General features: G+C 45.1%; 1 protein-coding gene across 3 annotated transcripts in view; it reads left to right on the forward strand.

Moving 5' to 3' along the window:
- Window positions 1-548: 548 nt before the first annotated feature.
- LOC135510904 (KH domain-containing RNA-binding protein QKI) overlaps window positions 549-25,782 on the forward strand; it is a 107,080-nt gene continuing 81,846 nt past the window's right edge. For all 3 annotated transcript variants that reach the window (XM_064932223.1, XM_064932222.1, XM_064932220.1), the window contains exon 1: window positions 549-1,340. In XM_064932223.1, coding sequence (XP_064788295.1) covers window positions 1,199-1,340 — 142 coding nt within the window. In that variant the 5' untranslated portion in view covers window positions 549-1,198. The remainder of the gene's footprint in view (window positions 1,341-25,782) is intronic.

The raw sequence follows: 25,782 nt of genomic DNA on the forward strand, positions 1-25,782 counted from the left end.
AGAAAGGCCATAATGTATTCTTCCAGCCCAGGTGCAATTTAGATATTGGCCAATAGATGGCAGCAGTGTGTGTGCAAAGCTTTTGTCTGATCAAATGAACCATTGCATTTCTGTTCAAAATTTGTATCAAGACTGCCCAAATGTGCCTAATTTGTTTATTAATAACTTTTCATGTTCAAAACTGTGTACTCTCCTCAAACAACAGCATGGTATTATTTCACTGCAATAGCTACTGTAAATTGGACAGTGCAGTTAGATTAACAAGAATTTAAGCTTTCTGCCAATATCAGATATGTCTATGTCCTGGGAAATGTTCTTGTTACTTACTTACTTACTAATCGCATGAGCCTATGTTAGCTCAACGGTCCCGCAGGGGACCCACGAATCCTGAAGAAGTTTGTACTTTACATCACTGTTCGTGCGTGCGCGTGCATGTGCGCGCGTGTGTATGTGCAAGCGTATTTGTCCTCCCACACTCGGTCCCGGCGGTGCGCGCGCCCCCGATCTCGGCTGAGAGACTCCGCTGTGAAGTGTGGTCATGTGACCGGCTCGCAAAACACAGCCAGACGGTTTCAGGAGACCAAATGCCAGCTTCATTGAAAAAGCTCGGTTATCGAGAATAGAGACAGGAGGGACAGACGTTTCCAGTGTGCCGACACACACATAACAATACACAGAAAGCTCTGGGGAACTCGAGGAAAAGGACATTTTCACAGCTTCAAGAACTTCGGTAGGAGAAAGCAGAAAGAAGACCAATCGTTTCAAATATAAATCAAGGGCAGTGGACACGCGGGAGTTGATTATTCATTCCGATAACTTGTGGAATTATAAGGGTAACAAAATTTAAAAAAAAACTACCTCTCCGCCATTTCATATTTGTATTAAATTGTTCCCTTTCTTTTATTTTTTATTTTATCACCTGTCCTCTGAAGAGCTGACAGCCAGACGGTGTAGTAGAATTGCATTGCAGTGCAGTGCATAAAGAAACTGAACGCAGCACCAGGAGACGGAACAGCTCACTGCGTTTACCAACAAGAGACAGTGAGGAGGAGTGAGAGAGAGACAGACTGATTTTTTTTGTATTCTTGTATTTTTATATCATATTTATTCATTTATAGCCTACGCGAACATATTTATTTTTTTCCAATTGTTGGTTCTGTTTGGGTCAGATTTTTTTTTCTTCTTCATTTTTTGGAATATGGTTGGGGAAATGGAATCGAAGGAGAAACCTAAACCCACCCCAGACTATCTCATGCAGCTCATGAATGATAAGAAACTGATGAGCAGCCTTCCCAACTTCTGCGGGATTTTTAACCACCTCGAACGGCTGCTTGATGAAGGTAAACTTGGGATCAATGTGTGTGAATAGACAAGCACTCTAAATTGAGGTTACACATATGGTAGGGTATGCGCATGGATCCTACAGACCGAGTTTCTCATAGTGAAAGCGCAGTCTCCCTTCCTTTTTTAATTTTTTTTTTTTTTACATAGGACAGCGTTGGGATTATTTGTTGCTTTCTGTGGACTGGAATCATGAGCCATACATTTTACAGAGGCGTGAATGTGTTGACATAATTGGAAACATAGTTATATCAATGCGAACACAACAGTAGGCTAGTTTACAGTTCTGAATTGTTGTAAATACCCTGGTTTGCATTCGTTTTACTCAAGCCTCCTAACCTTGAGGCGTTTCACTTGAAGAGTACACCAATACTTTTATTATTTTATGTTGCCATTAAAAAGAGGATTAAACAGGTGAAACCACATAGCCTACCTGAATATAAATACATAAAAAAATATAAATATATAATCTGATTGGTGATTCACATATTCTCCAGAGAGTTATTCTAGAGTTATCCTAAACTGGATATAGCATTTGGACTCAAATTCAAGTTAATAAGTCAGTAATACATGAGGTGGCAGGAAAAAACTGACATCTTTTTACATGTGGAAAATAGTTTTTTGAAGAAATGTTTAAATCTCTATCTGATATGGTACTTTGTCCCTACACAGCTAATATTTGAAGCAGTTGCACTGTTACCCTCACAGCACGATGAAGTGAAGAAACATTACTCACTCAGCGCATCCAAACCGTCTTTGGCGCATGCTATTAGGCCAAAGTATATTTCTGTGTTTCCTGTACTTCTGTGTCAACAATCATCATTGTGAAGTGTATATTCTAGAATCTAGATGATATAGACAATAATGTGTGGGAGTTAGAGTACTAGAGAGACTATTGGTGAATTTGGTGGATTAGGCGCCAGGGGGCTGGCTCCCACTGGGTTTATCCTTCATCTTCTTCTATCTTCCATCTCTTTGGGTAGCCAACGTCGTCGTCCCCCGACATTCTGCTGCTATGTTTCACCATTTAAATTATTTAGGCTTACTAGACTAGTTTATAGACATCAAACTTTTGAATGGGCTCATTAGAGCGAGGTTGTATTGGAAGTGGGGAGCCTTTTGAGATGAGCACAGGGTTTTATGCTTTTCAGTTCATCTCCAGAGCATGTAATGCCGTTCACTGTGGTAACCGCCTTGCTTCGCCTCCATAGGCTATATACCAGCAATTTCAGAAATGTTTTGGTGAATTCGGAGTACGGTTTCTTTAGTGTGCATGCAAAGAGAATTTGTTCATTTAGTTTCTTTAGGCTATTCTATTAGACGATTGGTTGGGGGGAAAGTGTCATCTTATCACATGAACATTTTTAAGAACACTTAATGAAGGACTTCTAGCTGCCCATATCAAATCAACGGGTGCGGAAAACAAGTGGTTTCTGTAGGTTTTGCTGTCTGGCATATTCATCCGGTCAGTGGAAGGTTAGGCCTATATGCTGCAGCTGATTTGGGGCTAGGCCGTGACGGGAGAAACAGCACACCGAATGTAGCCAAAGTTAAATAGAAGTCTGTGCATATTATTGTCAATCTGCCGTGTCATATGTTCATGAATCTTCATCCTTACCATTCGATTATCAGCTCAGACGAGAGACCCACGGCCTCAACCCACGTTCTTGCGGGGTCTAACCTGTCTGAATGTGTCGGTTAATCGCAGACACACTCTCTCACGAGTTTTTGCTTTTCGCGTTGGTCTTGGTCTGAGGCATCAGTGCTTGATGGAGCTGCAGGCTGTGCTGGTGTGAGTGAGGGGCGGGTCGAAGGATGCTGGATTTGGGTGGTGCTGGAACACAGCTGTGTGTGAAGCAAGACGATCCCTTTGCACAGCACTCCCACTCATCTGGAAAGCCTTGTGTATTTATTCCACACTAAGTCACAGGACAGACTAGAGAAAGGAACATCATGTGAATACATTCCCAGAGACAATACAGATGTAGGATCTTCATTTGAGCCAGTTTGCCACAGCATGAAAATACTCCTGGAGTAACAGGAAATGGTTTATAGTTCATGGACATTTTTTTTGTTTTGTAGGAGTTGATACGTGTGTCATTTGGGCAAATCAAGTCAGACATTTTAAAGTGGAAATTACACCCTTTCGAATTCTTGTTAAACCTTGAATACACTACACATGTGCATTTCCTGCAATGCAGAAAAACTATCATTTCTGAGTGTTGCTGTCTGTTTGTGTCTTCCTGTTAGTTTGTTCTGTAAGTGACTGATAAGGTAGGTCATTATGAGTGCTGTGCTGTGACGTGCAGACAGACAGAGAGATGTCTAAGTCCGTACATATACCTTCTGATCAGAGGGAGGAGGGAGACACTGGTTTCACTTCCTCTATTGAACTCAGCCCTGACTTCCAATAATACCACAGACGACATGTAGTTAAATTTAGTGGAATCAGCCCCTGCCCATTCCCCTTCGCGCTTTATGTGTGTGTGTGTGTTTTATCTGATCAATAGAAATAACAGATAGTTATTCTTCAAATCAGTCATTGATTTAGCCTATATGCCACGTACATCCACTGCATGCGTACTGGGTTAGTAAGGGGCATTACAGTGTTGCAGTGATACAGTGGGTTTGATTCTGTTTGTGTGATCTGACGACACGTATGTGTCTGATTGTCGGGTAATGTACAACAACATACAATCTGATTTTGAATAGGTAGGGCAAAGTCTGCAGCTGTGCTTCTCTGTTGCCAGTATCACCCGGGCAACGCTAAACCACTGGCTTCTGCAGGCGTCAGCGCTATTCCGCCTTCTAAAGTCCGGGCTGGCGGATAAAATATCGTCTGCAGCTTGTGCTTGGCCTCAACATTGATCATACGTGACGCTCCAGGTCGGTGTTTTCTTCTCCCCTCCGTTGTGATCTGCTGTAGTGTGCGGTGAAGAATGAAACTAGATAAATGAGTATGGTGATGGAGGGCTATATCTCAAGCCCACAGAGGACACGCTTTATAGGAGATGGTTGTCTGATAGCCCCAGTCCACCTGTGTGTATCGGCTGCGAGTGGCAAGTGATAATAGAGGAAGTCTGTCTGGGGAAGGAGTGTGTGCCTGTGTGTGTGTACTTACATATGTGTGTATAATCCGTCGCCTTTAACAGCCTCCTGTTATGATTTTCTATACTGAACAAAAATATAGAGTTACAGTTCATATAAGGAAATCAGTCAATCAGTCAATTGACTCCTCAGCAACCCCCCTCCCCCCGACGATCCTGCAGGTGAAGAAGCCGGATGTGGAGGTCCTGGGCTGTCTAGGTTACACATGGTCTGCGGCTGTGAGGCCGGTTGGATGTATTGCCAAATTCTCTAAAACAACATTGGAGGTGGCTTATGGTAGATAAATGAACATTCAATTCTCTGGCAACAGCTCTGGTGGACATTCCTGCAGTCAGCATGCCAATTACACGCTCCCTCAAAACTTGAGACATCTGTAGTGTTGTGTGACAAAACTGTACATTTTAAAGTGGCCTTTTATTGTCCCCAGCACATGGTGCACATGTGTAATGATAATGCTGTTTATTCAGCTTCTTGATATGCCACACCTGTCAACTGAATTGATTATCTTGGTAAAGGAGAAATGCTCACTAACAGGGATATAAATAAATTTGTGCACACAGTTCTGGGATTTCTGGGATTTTTTATTTCTGCTCATGAAACATGGGACCAACACTTTACATGTTGAGATTATATAGTTTTTCAGTGTAATTTAGGTCATAATCAAAGCTATTCAGCGTGAATTCGCTATTAGTTGATGTTTTTCTCCAGTGACGTTCAAGTGTGAATGCCTGCTTGTGAGTCATGGTTTTAGAATGCTGATGAGGAATCTCTGCAATTCAATTTCACTCCATGAGCTCACTCTGGGTTAGGGATTTACATTGTCGTCTGTGTCAGTGTGACTGACTGGGTTTGAATCCGGGTAATCTCTGTGCCACAAGACTATGTTAGCCCTCTGCGCTATAGCCAGCTCGGGGAACACAGGTGTCCAGCAAGGTAACTCATCACCGTACCTCCATCATTAATCATACTAGATAGGGGTGTCCTAGGCAGGAGATTACGTCCGTTTCAGTGACGTTACTACCGAACCGTGTCTAGATGTTCATGGTCAGAACGTATCAGTGACCATATGACTGAGGCAAAAGTTGTCCCGGTCGGTACTCTTCGGGTGTGTGAGATGAGTCCCCTCATCTGAGCACTGAACCCTGAGCTGTCACCTGTGAGTGATGTTCCTGTGCAGTGGCCCGGGGCAGACGACGCCGCTGAGTACTGAATGCACAAACCCAGGCCGTTGTTAGTGCAGATGAATGCTCTCAATGGACAGTCAATGCAGCCAGCCATGCAGGGCTGCTCTGCTCTGTAACAAAGGTGATGAATTGAATCACTGCTAGAGGTACTCAGGTACTCTAGTATGTTTGTCCCAGCCCCTGAAAGTCCAATACACACTCAAATGGAGGGGAGGAGAGGAGTGTTGCAGAGATACAGATGTGAGAGAGCACAGTAAGGTCAAGGCACTGATGAAGTACTTTTTTGGTGTGTGTGTTCTCCCCCCACTGGGTACTGCTACTGTATTTGTTGTTAAACCAAAATTATTTGCACACATTAACTGTCTATACAGTGTGTGAAAGCCAGTGGTGTAAAGTACTTAAGGAAAAATACTTAAATAGTACATTCAAGTCATTTTTTGGGGGGTATTTTTTCTTTTTAACTAGGCAAGTCAGTTAAGAACAAACTTTTATTTTCAATGACGGCCTAGGAACAGTGGGTTAACTGTCTGTTCAGGGACAGAATGACAGATTTGTACCTTGTCAGCTCAACACTCTAACCACTAGGCTACCCTGCCGCCTGTATCTGTACTTTCCTCTACTATTTTACTATTTATATTTTTGACGACTTTTACTTCACTACATTATATAGAAAATAATGTACTTTTTACCTTTTTTCTGACACCCAAAAGTACTCTTTACATTTCAAATGCTTAGCAGGACAGGAAAGTTATAAAATTCATGCATTTATCAAAAGAAAGTCCCTGGTCATCCCCACTGCCTCTGATCCGGCAGACTCACTAAACATAAATGCTTCATTTGTAAATGATGTCTGAGTGTTGGAGTGTGCCCCTGGCTATCCATCATTTTTTAAACATTTTATTATTGTGCCATCTGTTTTGCTTTATATAAAGAATATTAAAATGTTTTCTACCTTTATTTGAAACCAAATACTTTCAGACTTTAACTCAATAATATTTTACTAGTTGACTTTCACTTTAACTTGAGACAATTTCTATTATAAGTATATTAAGGTATCTTTACTTTTACTCGAGTATGACAATTGGGTACTTTTTCCACCACTTGTGAAAGCTACTAACTCAATGAGGATAAATTAGTTAAGTGTTATTGTCTTTTCTATTGGTACAGACCACTAGCACCCTGGGAAATCACATTGAAGAGTGAACATGCTTTTACTAGAATGATGGTTAACAAGAAACAACCCACTTGGCACAGACATCAATTCAATGTCTATTCCATGTTGATTCAATGTCATTTTGTTGAATTTACGTGGAAACAACATTGATTCAACCAGTGTGTGTCCAGTGGGAAGTTGACTTCCCCTGGGTAGTTAATGTTTCTTTAGCCAGACAAGAAGAAGACTAACTAGAGTTCATCAAATGTACTCAGAGTATTAGGCAGACAGAAGCAGACTGATGTCAGCGAATGGTAATCACACACAGAGGGATGATTCCAAGGTCTCCTTTTCGCCATTAAAAGTTGTGGAAGGATGCAGTTTGATCTCAGGGCACTCTCTATATCTCTCCATAATTGTAGCTCTCTGTGTCTGCCTCTGCTTCACTGTCTCTCACTGTCTCTTTCACTCTTCTATGTCTCTCTGTCTGTCTGCCTTGACCTCTCTCTTTTTCGCTCGCTCGCTCTCGTTCTCTCTCGAGCATCAAGGAGTCCCAGAGAGACAGGAGAATCCTTCCAGCTCCTCTCACAATTAGACAAAGTGGTCCTATTCATCACATAATTGGAGTAATTCATTATTTCAGAAGTGAAGTGGAGTTGGGTGTGGGGGCGGGGTCAAAGTTAATTTATTCAGAATTAACTTGGATCCTGTCCCTGTGTTGTGGAGTAACGATCCCATCTCTTACTTACGACATGCACTGCAGCATTAGGATGAATGGGGAAAAGTTCACTTAGGGATAAGTATGGTGAAGATGATGGTGAATTTTGGCCTGGTTATTTGATATGGTGTGTTGTTGTCTATGCAGCTGCAAAACCTGCGATAGCCCTTGTGTGTGTTTAAAAAGCACATCTTACCCTCCGTATTGAGTCTGTAGGTATCAACAGGTTGGTATGAGTACCTGAACCCAAGTGCTGTGGCAGATAGACTATCAACTTTATTTAAACAAAACTCATGCAATGATAGATCTTAGCTTTGACAGTAGCGTTCTAGGTTCAGGGGTGTGTATTTTCACCACAGGAATGAACCGGCGGTCGCGCGAAAAGGTCGGGTTTTGTTTAATAAACAAGTTGTGGGTGTGTCAAGACTTGGCTCCTTACTGGCCAATCAGAACATGCTCCATGGCTATGTGGTTGCTTCAAGTTGTGTATTTACAGTCTTTTATCCTATTTGCGTTCTCATCAGCTTGAACGTTAGTCCATTATAGCCTAGTTCGCCCCATATTTTCTAAATATGTTGAACATGTTTATAGTCCACATTGTTGTGCATTGAGGACATTGTCCCCACAGTGACAGTACGTACATACCCCAACCAGAAGCCATGGATTACAGGCAACATATCCACTGAGCTAAAGGGTAAAGCTGCCACTTTCAAGGTGCGGGACTCTAAGATTGAATCATACTACACCGGCTCGTCTTATGTGGCAGGGCTTGCAAACTATTACAGACTACAAAGGGAAGCACAGCCACGAGCTGCCCAGTGACACGAGCCTACCAGACGAGCTAAATCACTTCTATGCAAGCAACACTGAGGCATGCATGAGAGCATCAGCTGTTCCGGACGACTGTGTGATCACGCTCTCCGTAGCCGACATGAGTAAGACCTTTAAACAGGTCAACATACACAAGGCTGCGGGGCCAGACAGATTACCAGGATGTGTGCTCCGGGCATGTGCTGACCAACTGGCAGGTGTCTTCACTGACATTTTCAACATGTCCCTGATTGAGTCTGTAATACCAACAGGCTTCAAGCAGAACACCATAGTCCCTGTGCCCAAGAACACAAAGGCAACCTGCCTAAATGACTACAGACCCGTAGCACTCACGTCCGTAGCCATGAAGTGCTTTGAAAGGCTGGTAATGGCTCACATCAACACCATTATCCCAGAAACACTAGACCCACTCCAATTTGCATACTGCCCAAACAGATCTACAGATGATGCAATCTCTATTGCACTCCACACTGCCCTTTCCCACCTGGACAAAAGGAACACCTATGTGAGAATGCTGTTCATTGACTACAGCTCAGCGTTCAACACCATACTGCCCTCAAAGATCATCACTAAGCTAAGGATCCTGGGACTAAACACCTCCCCCTGCAACTGGATGCTGGACTTCCTGACAGGCCGCCCCCTGGTGGTGTGGGTAGGTAGTATCACATCTGCCACGCTGATCCTCAACACTGGAGCAGACCAGGGGTGCATGCTCAGTCCCCTCCTGTACTCCCTGGTCACCCACGACTGCATGGCCAGGCACGACTCCAACACCATCATTACGTTTGCTGACGACACAACAGTGGCAGGCCTGATCACTGACAACGACGAGAAAGCCTATAGGGAGGAGTTCAGAGACCTGGCCGGGTGTTGCCAGAATAACAACCTATCCCTCAACGTAACCAAGACTAAGGAGATGATTGTGGAGCACCGAGCACGTCCCCATTCTCATCGACAGGGCTGTAGTGGAGCAGGTTGAGAGCTTCAAATTCCTTGGTGTCCACGTCAACAACAAACTAGATTGGTCCAAACACACCAAGAAAGTCGTGAAGAGGGCACGACAAAGCCTATTCCCCCTCAGGAAACTAAAAAGATTTTGCATGGGTCCTAAGATCTTCAAAAGGTTCTACAGTTGAAAAATAGAGAGCATCCTGACCGGTTGCATCACTGCCTGGTACAGCAATTGCTCGGCCTCCGACCGCAAGGCACTTTAGAGGGTAGTGCGTACGGCCCAGTACATCACTGGGACAAAGCTGCCTGCCATCCAGGACCTCTACACCAGGCGGTGTCAGATGGAAGACCCTAAAAAATGGTCAAAGACCCCAGCCACCCCAGTCATAGACTGTTCTCTATACTACCGCATGGCAAGCGGTACCGGAGTGCCAAGTCTAGGCCAAAAGGCTTCTCAACAGTACCCCCAATCCATAAGACTCCTGAACAGGTAACCAAATGGTTACCCGGACTATTTGCATTGTGTGCCCCCCCCCCCCCCACAACCCCTCTTTTACGCTGCTGCTACTCTCTGTTAATCTTATATGCATAGTCACTTTAACTATACATTCATGTACATACTACCTAAATTGTCCCGACCAACCAGTGCTCCCGCACATTGTCTAACCGGGCTATCTGCATTGTGTCCCACCACCCGCCAACCCCTCTTTTTACGCTTCTGCTACTCTCTGTTCATCATATATGCATAGTCACTTTAACGATACCTACATGTACATACTACCTCAATAAGCCTGACGAACAGTTGTCTGTATATAGCCTTGCTACTCTTTTTTTCAAATGTCTTTTTACTGTTGTTTTATTTCTTTATTTACCTACACACACACACACACACATACCTTTTTTTCCCACACCATTGGTTAGAGCCTGTAAGTAAGCATTTCACTGTAAGGTACACCTGTTGTATTCGGGGCACGTGACAAATAAACTTGGATTTGGTTTGTAAATGCATTGTTTCAATATGGAAATACATTGTTAAACAGGCTACAGAATTAATACTGATATAAGGGCTAGGCCTTCTGTAAATTGCAGTCTGGACATGGACATGCCAAACGTAGTCAATAAGCAAGATTAAATTCACTAGGCTATTGATGAATCAAATCTAATAAAATGTTATTTGTCACATGCACTGAATACAACAGGTATAGATAGACCTTACTGTGAAATGCTTACTTACAAGTCCTTAACCAACAATGCAGTTTTAAGAAAATAGAGTTAAGAAAAAAATGTAAATGTTAAATAAGAAACACATTAAAATAACAATAATGAGGCTATATACAGGGGGTCAATGTGCGAGGGTACAGGTTAGTCGAGGTAATTTATCCATGTAGGTAGGGGTAAAGTGACTCTGCATAGATAATAAACAGTGAGTAGCAGCAGTGTAAAAACAATGCAAATAGTCCAGGTGGCCATTTGTTTAATTGTTCAGCCGTCTTATGGCTTGGGAGAGCCTTTTGCACCGAGACTTGGTGCTCCGGTGCTGCTTGCCGTGCGGTAGCAGAGAGAACAGTCTACGACTATTGTGGCTGGAGACTTTGACTGGAGTCTTAGACAATTATTTGGGCCTTTGTCTGACAACGCTTAGTATATAGGTCCTGGATGGCAGGATACATGGCCCCAGTGATGTACTGGGTTGTACGCACTACCCTCTGTAGCGCCTTACGGTCAGATGCCGAGCAGTTGCCATACCAGGCGGGGATGCAACTGGTCAGGATGCTCTCGATGGTGCATCTGGGGACCCATGCCTAATCCTTTTAGTCTCCTGAGGGGGATAAGGTGTTGTCGTGCCCTCTTCACGACTTTCTTGGTGTGTTTCTACCATGATAGTTCGTAAGTGATGTGGACACCGGGGAACATGAAGCTCTCGACTCGCTCCACTACAGCCCCCGTCGATAAGGCCCATAAAAGAATGATAAATTCTAATCAAATCATAATAAAAACTTAACAACAACTTGTTTTAAATAGGCAATGTCTATATACAGTTACAGGTACCATAATTGCTCCCCTTGGGCGTATATTACAGACAAGGCAACTTAGACTATGTAGAATTTTACGCACATCCAAACTTTTCACAGAAGCTGGATAAAAATCCAATATAAAGAGAAAGGAGGCATGTCCACTCACCGTTATACAGCTCGCAAATGTCATGTTTTATAAACATCATGGAGCCACCTGACAGATCATATTTGCACTTCTCCAGAAATAGCAGGAGAAATCACAATATATTCAAGCCATGTACGTTCTCACCATAAAACCATGGACGGTGAATCTTTCTCCTAAGTTTGTTTTTTTAATCAAATTAAGCGACAAACAATCAATCTGATTTTTAAACCAACAACAATATTTCTAAATAGGATCGGGTCCGAAGCATGATGTCATAAATTGCATCTCTCGTTCCATGAGCATAAGGCAATGTGTGTACACTTAGTCCTAAGGGCTCTTCAGCAGGAGGCATGAATGCTTGTCCTATCCATTGAATAGAGTTAATTTAATATTATAAACTGGGTGGTTTAAGCCCTGAATGCTGATTGGCTGACCGTATACCACGGGTATGACAAAGCATTTATTTTGACGACTCTAATTACGTTGGTAACCAGTTTATAATAGCACCTCGGATATTGGTGGTATATGGCCAATATACCACAGCTAAGGGCTGTATCCAGACACCCCCTCTTGCCTTATTGCTTAAGTATACACTAACCCTACAATAAGCTTCGTTATAAAAAACCTGTAGCCAATCTAGTTATTTTTTTATTCAACTTGGAAATATTCGTCTACACACATTGCATTCACATTTTGAAAATGAACTGCATGTTCAAGCCATGGACAATTGGACATTGCCCAAGAGCTATAATTAGATTAGCCTACCATCGCCTGATATGGCCTATTAGTGACTTTGCCACGTAAAAGGTAAACAAACGAAAGAGCTAGGCTACAAGCGGATTCAGCACCAAGGACAGAGATCGGAATTCCCGCAATTTGACAGTTAGGTCCAACTGATGAAAGTGGAAGGTGTAATCTATCAACAAAATAATGGATCAAGGAGAACCAATAAACAGTCTTGTAATAACTGTATGTTCCTAAACAGACTTCCACATGGATCTAATTAGTCCAAACCTTTCACAGAAGCTGCATGGACAAAAATATTGTCCAATAAAAAGAAAAAACTGGAATGTCAGTTGACTGTTTTGCTGCTCGTGATATTTGAATGAAACATTGGTCATATGTTACTGATTAGGCTGCTCTTAGCGTTGCCGCTAAGATCAGCTTTTGGTGAGTCTTAAACATCACCAGTAGCGCTGCCTGTCATTGGCACGTTGGTACACCTTTTTAAGGACACACCTCAAATATTTCCACACCTCCCACCTCACCTCAAGCGAGCTGATGTAAGGCAGGTCAATTACAAAGCGCTTGCTTTTACAAGTCTTACAATTGTGTAAGACCGTGCATTTGACACTTGCGCCGCCTTAACAAAGTCACATTTTCCAATTGTTTTATTTTACCTTCATTTAACCAGGCAAGTCAGTTAAGAACAAATTCTTACTTTCAATGACGTCCTAGGAACAGTGGGTTAACTGCCTGTTCAGGGGCAGAACGACCTTGTCAGCTCGGGGGTTTTGAACTTGCAACCTTCTGGTGTCCAGTCCAACGCTCTAACCACTAGGCTACCCTGCCGCCCCACTAGGCTACCCTGCCGCCCCACTAGGCTACCCTCTCTATGAGAAGGCACGAAAGCTATGTATGTTAACAATGTATAATAACGGCTCGTCATAGACGCTCCGTCAAGTGAAGCGATAGAGGCTTTCCCTCATCCTTTTAATATGATCCTTCTCTTCTGTCTGAGGCCAACTGAAGAGGGCTGACATTCAAAAGGAAATGAGCTAAGAGGCTCTCTCCCTAACCCCGCCAACCCCCACTCCAACCCCCCATTGCCCCCCTTAGCACCTTGGACTGAGATGTATTCACAACAGCCAAAGGTCACGGGGTCAACGTGCTATTAGCTTAGTCAAGAGAGTAAACAGTCAACCTCACGAGACAATCAATCACGGTTTTTATTCACTCTATTCTTTAGAGTCGACCACGGCGGCTCTATTAACCACGCTCTTTATTATTCCGTATCATTTTGCTGTGCTTCCTGCGATAGCACCATTATGAGTGAATACATCAGTGTCTACTTCTATAATGCATTCACATTTCCCATTTTAAAAGCACTCTCTGTAATTGAAACCCTTTTCCGCCACAGAACGCTGAGTAAGTAAGTCATTGGCAGGGTTACAGTATTACGGCTGTGTGTGTGTGTGTGTGTGTGTGTGTGTGTGTGTGTGTGTGCGTGTGTGTGTGTGTGTGTGTGTGTGTGTGTGTGTGTGTGTGTGTGTGTGTGTGTGTGTGTGTGTGTGTGTGTGTGTGTGTGTGTGTGTGTGTGTGTGTGGGTGGGGGGGGTTGAGGGGTAGGCACGAATAAAAGGATGAAACCTATTGATTGAGACATGAAAAAGCTGAAATGCCCAGGCATAGAGTGACCTAATTTTTATCAATAGGTTTTGCTCTCACATCGTTTATCATCCTCTTGCTGCTTCTGCTTCCCCTCAGATGTATTGAAGCCATTCAAGTCATTATTCTCATTTTAGGGCAGTGGTATTCACATTTTTTCAGTGAGGACCCCATTTTTTTCTGATAGAATTTCTTGGGACCCCACCTCACCTCAATCCCATAGAAAATTTGTGGGCAGAACTGAAAAAGCATGTGCGAGCAAGGAGGCCTACAAACCTGACTCAGTTACACCAGCTCTGTCAGGAGGAATGAGCCAAAATGCACCCAACTTATTGTGGGAAGCTGGTGGAAGGCTACCTGAAACGTTTGACCCAAGTTCAACAATTTAAAGGTAACGCTACCAAATACTAATTGAGTCTTATGTAAAGTTCAGACCAGCTGGGAATGTGATGAAATAAATAAAAGCTGAAATAAATCATTCTCTCTACTATTATTCTGACTTTTCGAATTCTTAAAATAAAGTGGTGATCCTAACTGACCTAAGACGGGTCATTTTTACTAGGAAAAATGTCAGGAATTGTGAAAAAAATGAGTTTAAATGTATTTGGCTAAGGTGTATGTAAACTTCCGACTTCAACAATATATATATATATTCAGTTGAAATCCTCAGTACCCCCTCCCCCACGACTTCGAATACCACTGTCCTAGAGGTTTAAGGTTGACATCTTAATCTGTAAATCATATTATATTGTGTGTGTGAGTGCTCTTGTGTGCCCTGTGGGTCTGCTTTAGCCAAATTAGGGCTCGCGTCTACCCTTTCTCTCAAATCACAGCACATATGTTGTATTGGACCACCTGTTTAGATACTGCAATGTTAATTACCCCACTGTAATTAATGTAAAAAGCTAACAAAGTACAGCGCTGCAGTGAAAGCTTTTAGCGTCCTGTACAACTGTGAATGCTTCAAACCTTCAAGAGGGCAAGTCTGCTATGTCAGTCTCTCTGACCACAGGCTATTTTTCTTCCACTTCTCAGTACTAAGTTAACGCTTCAACACTTTCTGGGATTGTTGTTTGCTTGGGTAACCTAAACGATTGATGTGTTTTCCCTCTGTCAGCAGCTCCAAGTTCAAGGTGTATTAGGAGATACCTTTTATAATGGAATCGAACCTCTTTCTGAGGCGATTTTCAAATGTTCTGGGCCGGTGCCCAAGCCTCGCCCTAAAGGACATTCAAAGGTATTCACCTAATGAACCATCTATTCGACCCCCCCCCCCCGGTTTAATGCTGATAAAGAGAATCGAGACCCGGCTGTGAAAAATGAGCGATCTTTGACCTCAATTATCCCGGCTCACTAACGGCTCAAAGGGAAGATGGAGTATTCTCTACTCCTCTTTTGAAGGTGGATTATAAATGTTTTATGTTTCAGCTGCGAGATGTCAGATTAGTTGAAATACTGTAGGTCTATCTTTAGTTGAAATACTGTAGGCCTATCTTTAGTTGAAATATTGAGGTTGAGACGTGTGAAATATATCTTTGGATTAGTTAAGATGAGTTATGATACATGGGATTTCTGTGCTCCAAAATGTTAGTCGTCCTGATATGCTACACTAAAACGTTTTATTTTGGCTCTGAAACATTTCTTTGGTTTTGCTTTCTGAGGGCTGAAAATGTTTTGTCAATCATTTTCGGAGCTGCAATCCTCCGTCCGACCTCCCTTGCCCTAAACATGTGACATCTGCAGCCACGCATTCACAAGCATTAAACCATTAACTCTTTAACCGTATGTCTTGTGACGGCACAACCCAATTATGTCAACCCAAACCAAAGCATGCAGAGCAGCACAGGAATGTTCCATCAGTGTTTTGCTGTTCATCCAGAAATGAAATCACTGAGTGCAGTTTGTACGTCATGCATTGTCTTAGCTTTGTTTCAGCGTATTTTAGTCTATCAGTCTCTCCTTGTCTCATAGTGTTTCACAGTGTCCTAGCTAAATGTGACCAAGGGTCAGCATAACTGCCTACTAATGTTTGTCCAGTCTATACAGCCATAGTTTACCAAATTTGGTTTAGTATCTCAGTCGCATGTTCAGTATCTCTGTGACTTGCATTAGCTCAGTATCTGTGTCTCTTAAGTGTCTCACATTAGCTCAGTATCTGTGTCTCTTAAGTGTCTCACATTAGCTCAGTATCTGTGTCTCTTAAGTGTCTCACATTAGCTCAGTGTTTATCCATGTCTCATATCATCACGTTGTCTCACTCTATCGCAGTGTCTCTCATTGTCTCACGTTGTCTCACTCTAGTTCAGTGTCTCTCATATCATCACGTTGTCTCACTCTATCGCAGTGTCTCTCATTGTCTCACGTTGTCTCACTCTAGTTCAGTGTCTCTCATTCTCTCACGTTGTCTCACTCTAGTTCAGTGTCTCTCATTGTCTCACGTTGTCTCACTCTAGTTCAGTGTCTCTCATTCTCTCACGTTGTCTCACTCTAGTTCAGTGTCTCACGTTGTCTCACTCTAGTTCAGTGTCTCTCATTGTCTCACGTTGTCTCACTCTAGTTCAGCGTCTCTCATTGTCTCACGTTGTCTCACTCTAGTTCAATGTCTCTCATTGTCTCATGTTGTCTCACTCTAGTTCAGTGTTTCTCATTGTCTCACTCTAGTTCAGTGTCTCTCATTCTCTCACGTTGTCTCACTCTAGTTCAGTGTCTCTCATTCTCTCACGTTGTCTCACTCCAGTTCAGTGTCTCTCATTGTCTCACACTGTCTCACTCTAGTTCATTGTCTCACATTGTCTCACTCTAATTCAGTGTCTCTCATTCTCTCACGTTGTCTCACTCCAGTTCAGTGTCTCTCATTGTCTCACACTGTCTCACTCTAGTTCATTGTCTCACATTGTCTCACTCTAGTTCAGTGTCTCTCATTGTCTCACGTTGTCTCACTGTAGTTCAGTGTCTCTCATTGTCTCACGTTGTCTCACTCTAGTTCAGTGTCTCTCATTGTCTCACGTTGTCTCACTCTAGTTCAGTGTCTCTCATTCTCTCACGTTGTCTCACTCTCGTTCAGTGTCTCTCATTCTCTCACGTTGTCTCACTGTAGTTCAGTGTCTCTCTGCTGCCTGTCTTCCCTCCAGTTTATCCTTGCGGCCATCAGGCCAGCCCCGGGGCATGTGACGTCCATGTCACTGTGACACTGTGACCATATGCTGGTCTCCCTGCTCAGCCCAGCACCATCCTTACTCCTGGCCCATTTTTAGCCATCACCACTGAGATTCATAATTTCCTTTGTGTCAGCACCTTCTGAGACAGCAGCTGCTCAAAGCAGCTCCGTACACTCACGGTATAGCCATGCACATACACGCGTACAAACACATTTAATACTGCCCTTTACATACATACAGCACGAGGCTGCTGAGAGGAGGACGGCTCGTAGTAATGTCTGGGACGGAGCAAATGGAATGGCATCAAGCACTTTGAAACCATGTGTTTGATGTATTTGATACCATTCCACTGGTTCCGCTCCAGTTGTTCCCACGAGCCTGTCCTCCCCAAAGAAAGAGCCACCAACCTCCTGTGACGTACAGCATGTACCGGTCCACAAGCTGACTTGAGGTGATTGGCTGAGCTCCTGCCCTAACCACAGTACAGCGTATTACAAAAGGTACAGCCTTGTATATAGTACAGAAATCACTGCATTGTGCGAGCATGTGCGTGTGTGTGTGTGTGTGTGTGTTAGAGGTCGACCGATTAATCGGAATGGCTGATTAATTAGGGCCGATTTCAAGTTTTCAGAACAATCGGAAATCGGTATTTTTGGGCGCCGATTTTGATTTATTTATTTTTATACCTTTATTTAACTAGGCAAGTCAGTTAAGAAACACAGTCTTATTTTCAATGACGGCCTAGGAACAGTGGGTTAACTGCCTTGTTCAGGGGCAGAACGACAGATTTTAACCTTGTCAGCTCGGGGGATACAATCTTGCAACCTTACAGTTAACTCGTCCAACGCAATAACGACCTGCCTCTCTCTCGTTGCACTCCACAAGGAGACTGCCTGTTACGCAATGCAGTAAGGCAAGGTAAGTTGCTAGCTAGCATTAAACTTATCTTATATAAAACAATCAATCATAATCACTAGTTAACTACACATGGTTGATGATATTACTAGATATTATCTAGGGTGTCCTGCGTTGCATATAATCTGACTGAGCATACAAGCATACAAGTATCTAAGTATCTGACTGAGTGGTGGTAGGCAGAAGCAGGCGCGTAAACATTCATTCAAACAGCACTTTTGTGCGTTTTGCCAGCAGCTCTTCATTGTGCGTCAAGCATTGCTCTGTTTATGACTTCAAGCCTATCAACTCCCGAGATGAGGCTGGTGTAACCGAAGTGAAATGGCTAGCTAGTTAGCGCGTGCTAATAGCATTTCAAACGTCACTCGCTCTGAGCCTTCTAGTAGTTGTTCCCCTTGCTCTGCATGGATAACGCTGCTTCGATGGTGGCTGTTGTCGTTGTGTTGCTGGTTCGAGCCCAGGGAGGAGCGAGGAGAGGGACGGCAGCTATACTGTTACACTGGCAATACTAAAGTGCCTATAAGAACATCCAATAGTCAAAGGTTAATGAAATACAAAATGGTATAGAGGGAAATAGTCCTATAATTCCTATAATAACTATAACCTAAAACTTCTTACCTGGAAATATTGAAAACTCATGTTAAAAGGAAGCACCAGCTTTCATATGTTCTCATGTTCTGAACAAGGAACTTAAACGTTAGCTTTCTTACATAGCACATATTGCACTTTTAATTTCTTCTCCAACACTTTGTTTTTGCATTATTTAAACCAAATTGAACATGTTTCATTATTTACTTGAGGCTAAATTGATTTTATTGATGTATTATATCAAATTAAAATAAGTGTTCATTCAGTATTGTTGTAATTGTCATTATTAAAAATAAATAAATAACAATCGGTCGATTAATCGGTATCGGCTTTATTGGTCCTCCAATAATCGGTATAGGCGTTGAAAAAAATCATAATCGGTCAACCTCTAGTGTGTGTGGTCTTGTTCTTCTGTCCTCATGGGGACCTGAAGTCCCCACAAGGATAGGAAAAAAAGTATCCCTCGTAGGGACATTTCCCACGTCCCCATGAGGAAACTCATGGACAAGTTTTAGGGTTACCGGTAAACATTGTTATTAGTCGCATGCGCCGAATACAACAGTTGTAGACCTTACAGTGAAATGCTTACTTACGAGCACATAACCGACAGTGCAGTTTAAAAAAATACGGATAAGAATAAGAGATAAAAGTAACAAGTAATTAAAGAGCAGCAGTAAAAAAATAACAATATATACAGGGGGGTGTCGGTACAGAGTCGATGTGCGGGGGCACCAGTTAGTTGAGGTAGTATGTACATGTAGGTAGAGTTAATTAAAGTGACTATGCATAGATGACAACAGAGAGTGGCAGTGGTGTGGATGGGAGGGCAAATGTGAATAGTCCGGGTAGCCACTTGACTAGATGTTCAGGATTCTTATGGCTTGGGGGTAGAAGCTGTTTAGTAGCCTGTTTGACCTAGACTTGGCGCTCCGGTATTGCTTGCCATGCGGCAGCAGAGAAAACAGTCTATGACTAGGGTAGCTGGAGTCTGACAATTTTCAGGGCCTTCCTCTGACACCGCCTGGTATAGACGTCCTGGATGGCAGGAAGCTTGGCCCCAGTGATGTACTGGGCCGTTTGCATTACCCTCTGTAGAGCCTTGCAGTCGGAGGCCGAGCAGTTGCCATACCAGGCAGTGATGCTCTCGATGGTGCAGCTGTAGAACCTTCTGAGGACCCATGCCAAATCTTTTTCAGTCTCCTGAGGGGGAATAGGTTTTGTCATGACCACTTCACGACTGCCATGGTGTGCTTGGACCATGTTAGTTTGTTGGTGATGTGGACACCAAGGAACTTGAAGCTCTCAACATACTCCACTACAGCCCTGTCGATGAGAACGTGGGCGTGCTCTGTCCTCTTTTTCCTGTAGTCCACAATCATCTCCTTTGTCATGTTGAGGGAGAGGTTGTAGTCCTGGCACCACACGGCCAGGTCTCTGACCTCCTCCCTATAGGCTGTCTCATTGTTGTCGGTGATCAGGCCTACCACTGTTGTGTCATCTGCAAATTGAATGATGGTGTTGGAGTCGTGCCTGGCCGTGCAGTCATGAGTGAACAGGGAGTACAGGAGGGGACTGAGCACGCACCCCTGAGGGGCCCCTGTGTTGAGGATCAGCGTAGCGGATGTGTTGTTACCTACCCTTACCACCTGGGGCAGCCCTTCAGAAAGTCCAGGATCCAGTTGTTGAGGATCAGCATAGCGGATGTGTTGTTACCTACCCTTATCACCTGGGGCGGCCCTTCAGAAAGTCCAGGATCCAGTTGTTGAGGATCAGCATAGCGGATGTGTTGTTACCTAACCTTATCACCAGGGGGCAGCCCGTCAGGAAGTCCAGAGGGAGGTGTTTAATCCCAGGGTCCTTAGCTTATTGATGAGCTTTGAGGGCACTATGGTGTTGAACACTGAGCTGTAGTCAATGAATAGCATTCTCACATTGTCATGTCTTGTTATGTCTGTTCCTGTCCTTTCTCTTCATTCTCTCTCTCTGCTGGTCTTTTTAGGTTACCTTCTCTGTCTCTCATTCCTCAGCTGTTCTACATCTGCCCTAACTAGCTCTTTCACTCTTCCCCACCTGTTCTCTCTTCCCCCTCTGATTAGGTCTCTATTTCTCTCTCTGTTCCTGCTACTTTCTGGGTCTGATTCTTGTTTGTGTTTTTTGATGCCAGAAGCAAGCTGTCGTCTCGTTTGCTTCCACCTTGTCCTGTCCTGTCGGAGTCTGCATGGCAGGTGCAACCTGCATTATGTTCTTTTGTTCCATTGACTACGTTGGAAGAGGATTTATGCCATTCCTGTTTTTATTAAAGAACTCTGTTTTCTGTTAAAACCGCGTTTGGGTCTTCACTCAAGTTCATAACAGAAGAATCAGACCAAGAATGGACCCAGCGGCTCCGGACCCTTTTCACTCCGCCGTCGAGATGTGCTAGGCAGACACGAGGAGGAATTGTCTGCTGCTCAACATGCCGTTGAGACCCTGGCCGTCCAAGTCTCCGACCTCACAAGACGGGTTCACCAACTCCACCTCGATCCACCGCCCACTTCCAGGGTTTCCGAGTCTCCGGAGCCCAGGATCAACAATCGTGTTACTCTGGGAGCCCACTGAGTGCCGCTCATTCCTCACTCAGTGTGATGTGGTGTTCTCTCTCCAGCCCAACACTTACTCCAGGAGCGCACATCGCCTACGTCATTTCTCTCCTTACCGGACGGGCGCGTGAATGGCTGCAGTCTGGGAGGCGAGGGCTGATGTATTAACCAGTATCAGTAACAGGAGGAGATGATACGGGTTTTTGACCGTTCTGATTTTTTATTTTTAGGACAGGGCCCTGTCTTCCCTATGTCAGGGGAATAGATCCATAACGGATTATTCTATTGAGTTTATTTTCGCTGCCTCTAGTGACTGGAACAGAGCCGGCTTTGCTCGCTTCGTTTTCTGGAGGGTCTCCACGTCGAGGTTAAGGATGAGATCCTCTCCCGGGAGGTTCCTTCCAGTCTGGACTCCTTAATAGCTCTCGCTATTCGCATAGCGACGGTTTGATCTTCGTCCTTACGTGGAAAGGAGCTCACGTTCTCCGTTCTCCCCTCTCCACATCACTGCCACCTGCCGCATCACTGCCACCCTCCCCCTCGGCTCGGATGCTGAGCCTGCAGCTGGGGGTACGCATCTCGGCCAAGGAGAGGGAACGGAGAATCAGTAGCCCTCTGTCTCTACTGCGGCTCCGCTGGTCATTTTGTCACCTCATGTCCAGTAAAACAGAGCTCATCAGTAAGGGCTACTGGTGAGCGCAACTACTCAGGCCTCTCCTTCTGGATGCACTACCTTTCCGGTCCATCTCCGCTGGCCCGGTTCATCTGCTTCCTGCAGTGCCTTGATAGACTCTGGGGCGGAGGGCTGTTTTATGGACGAGACCTGGGCTCGGGAACATGTCATTCCTCTCAGACAGTTAGGGAGCCCAGGGCCTTGTTGACTGAGCTTTAGATGGTAGTTCTCTCCCCAAGATTCAGCGTGAGACGCTGCCTTTAACCCTCACTGTCTCTGGTAATCATACGAAACCATTTCTTTTTTTTTGTTCACCTTTTACACCTGTTGTTTTGGGTCATCCCTGGCTAGTGCGCCATAACCCTTCTATTAATTGGTCTAGTAATACTATCCTATCCTGGAATGTTTCTTGTCATGTAACCTGTTTAATGTCTGCTATCCCTCCTGTTTCCTCTGTCTCTTCTTCACAGGAGGAGCCTGGCGATTTGACAGGGGTGCCGGAGGAGTATCACGATCTGCGCACGGTGTTCAGCATTTCCAAGGCCACTTCTCTCCCTCCACACCGGTCGTATGACTGTAGTATTGATCTCCTTCCGGGAACTACTCCCCCGGGGTAGATTATACTCTCTGTCGGCTCCCGAACGTAAGGCTCTCGAGGATTATTTGTCGGTTTCGCTCGACGCCGGTACCATAGTCTCCTCCTCCTCCCCCCGCCGGCGCGGGGTTCTTTTTGTTCAGAAGAAGGACGGGTCCCTGCGCCCATGCGTGGATTATCGAGGGCTGAATGACATAACAGTTAAGAATCGTTATCCGCTTCCTCTTATGTCTTCAGCCTTCGAGATCCTGCAGGGAGCCAGGTTTTTCACAAATTGGATAGAGGGAAATAGTCCTACCATCTCGTGCGCATCAGGGAGGGGGACGATAACCGTTTAAACTCCGTTAGGGCACTTTGAATACCGGGTTCTTCATTTCGGCCTCGTTAACGCTCCAGCTGTCTTTCAGGCACTGTTAACGGCGTCCTGACAAGACACTGAAATTTTTGTTTTCGTTTACATGGATGATATCCTGATTTTTTCACCGTCTCTCTCGATTCATGTTCCAACACGCGTCCTCCAGCGCCTTTTGGAGAACTGTCTTTATGTGAAGGCTGAGAAGTGCACTTTTCATGCCGCCTCTGTCCCTTTTCTCGGTTCCGTTATTTCCGCTGAGGGCATTAAGATGGATTTAAGGTCCAGGCTGTCATTGATTGGCCCGTTCCTAAGTCACGCGTCGAGCTGCAGCGCTTTCTGGGCTTCGCTAATTTCAGTATTTCATCCGTAATTTCGGTCAGGTGGCAGCTCCTCTCACAGCCCTTACTTAAACGTGCTTTAAGTGGTCCGTTTCCGCCCAGGGAGCTTTTGATCTTCTTAAGAATCGTTTTACATCCGCACCTATTCTTGTTACACCTGACATCTCTAGACAGTTTGTTGTTGGGTTGGGCGTCAGAGGTGGGCGTGGGAGCCATTCTTTCTCAGCGCTCTCTCTCTGACGGCAAGGTCCATCCTTGCGCGTTTTTCTCTCATCGCTTATCGCCGTCAGAACGTAACTATGATGTTGGTAATCGCGAACTGCTCGCCATCCGTTAGCCCTAGGCGAATGGCGACAGTGGTTGGAGGGCGACCGTTCCTTTTGTCGTTTGGACTGACCATAGGAACCTTGAGTACATCCGTTCAGCCAAACGACTTAATGCGCGTCAGGCTCGTTGGGCTCTGTTTTTCGCTCGTTACAGTTTGTTATTTCTTATCGTCCGGGCTCAAAAAACACCAAACCTGATGCTTTATCTCGTCTCTTCAGTTCTTCTGAGGTCTCCACCGACCCCGATGGGATTCTCCCTGAGGGGCGTGTTGTCGGGTTGACTGTCTGGGGAATTGAGAGGCAGGTAAAGCAAGCAATCGCTCACACTCCGTCGGGAGCTTGCCCGGTTCTGTTCGTTCCCGTTCCTACTCGTCCGGCCGTTCTTCAGTGGGCCCACTCTGCCAAGTTAGCCGGCCACCCCGGCCTTCGGGGTACATGCTTCCATTCGCCAGCGTTTCTGGTGGCCCACTCGGGAACGTGACGCGCGTCGATTTGTCGCCGCTTGTTCGGTCTGGGCAGACAAATCTGGGAACTCTCCTCCTGCCGGCCGTCTCAGACCGCTTCCCATTCCCTCTCGACCGTATCGCTTTAGATTTTATCACCGGACTGCCTTCATCAGCTTGGGGGAAGACAGTTATTCTTACGGTTGTCGATAGATTCTCTAAGGCGGCTCATTTCATTCCTCTCGATAAGCTCCCTTCTGCTAAGGAGACGGCTCAGATCATTATCGAGAATGTTTTCCAATTCATGGCCTTCCGTCTGACGTCGTTTCCGACAGAGGCCCGCAGTTCACGTCTCAATTTTGGAGGGAGTTTTGCCGTTTGATTGGGGCTTCCGTCAGTCTCTCGTTTGCTTTCATCCCCAGTCTAACGGCCTTGCGAACGGGCCAATCAGACTGTTGGTCGCATTTTACGCAGTCTTTCTTTTCGTAACCCTGCGTCTTGGTCAGAACAGCTCCCTGGGACCAGAGTACGCCCACAACTCGCTTCCTCGTCTGCTACCGGTCTATCCCCTTTTCAGTGTAGCCTCGGGTACCAGCCTCCGCTGTTCTCATCTCAGCTCGCCGAGTCCTGCGTCCCCTCCGCTCAGGCTTTTGTCCAGCGTTCAGCGCACCTGGGGGGTCAGGTCGGCACTTTGCCGTAATGGGCGCAGACTGTGAGGGCCGCAGCGTAGGACCAAGAGTCCTAGATATTGTTGCGGTCACAGTATGGCTCTCCACTCAGAACCTTCCCCTTAAGACAGCTTCTCGCAAGTTGGGCGGTTCATTGGTCCGTTCCGTATTTCCCAGGTCATTAATCCTTCGCAGTGCGACTTCTTCTCCCTGCGCTACCACACGTCGCGTTCACCCGGTCTTCCATGTCTCCTGTGTTAGGCCCGTTCTTCGCGCCCCGCTCGTCCCTCCCCCCCATCCTTGTCGGCGCACCCATCTACAGGGTTCGTAAGATTTTGGACATGCGCCCTCGGGGCCGTGGTCATCAGTACCTAGTGGATTGGGAGGGGTACGGTCCTGAGGAGAGGATGGGTTCCCTCTCGGGAACGTGCTGGACCGTTCGCTGATCGATGATTTCCTCCGTTGCCGCCAGGTTTTCCTCCTCGAGTGCGCCAGGAGGCGCTCGGTGTGGGGGGTACTGTCATGTCTTGTTATGTCTGTTCCTGTCCTTTCTCTTCATTCTCTCTCTCTGCTGGTCTTTTTAGGTTACCTTCTCTGTCTCTCATTCCTCAGCTGTTCTACATCTGCCCTAACTAGCTCTTTCACTCTTCCCCACCTGTTCTCTCTTCCCCCTCTGATTAGGTCTCTATTTCTCTCTCTGTTCCTGCTACTTTCTGGGTCTGATTCTTGTTTGTGTTTTTTGATGCCAGAAGCAAGCTGTCGTCTCGTTTGCTTCCACCTTGTCCTGTCCTGTCGGAGTCTGCATGGCAGGTGCAACCTGCATTATACTACGTTCTTTTGTTCCATTGACTACGTTGGAAGAGGATTTATGCCATTCCTGTTTTTATTAAAGAACTCTGTTTTCTGTTAAAACCGCGTTTGGGTCTTCACTCAAGTTCATAACACACATAGGTGTTCCTTTTGTCCAGGTGGGAAAGGGCAGTGTGAAATGGAATAGAGACTGTATCATCTGTGGATCTGTTGGGGCGTATGCAAATTGGAGTGGCCCTAGGGTTTCCGGGATAACGGTGTTGATGTGAGCCATGACTAGCCTTTCAAAGCACTTCATGGCTACAGACGTGAGTGCTACGGGTCGGTAATCATTTAGGCAGGTTACCTTAGTGTTCTTTGGCACAGGCACTATGGTGGTCTGCTTAAAACATGGGAGAGATTGAACATTTCAGTGAAAACACTTGCTAGTTGGTCAGCGCATGCTCGCAGTACACGTCCTGGTAATCCGTCTGGCCCTGCGGCCTTGTAAATGTTGATCTG

Source organism: Oncorhynchus masou, chromosome 23 (assembly GCF_036934945.1).
Source record: "Oncorhynchus masou masou isolate Uvic2021 chromosome 23, UVic_Omas_1.1, whole genome shotgun sequence".
In the NCBI taxonomy this organism is placed as follows: Eukaryota; Metazoa; Chordata; class Actinopteri; order Salmoniformes; family Salmonidae; genus Oncorhynchus; species Oncorhynchus masou.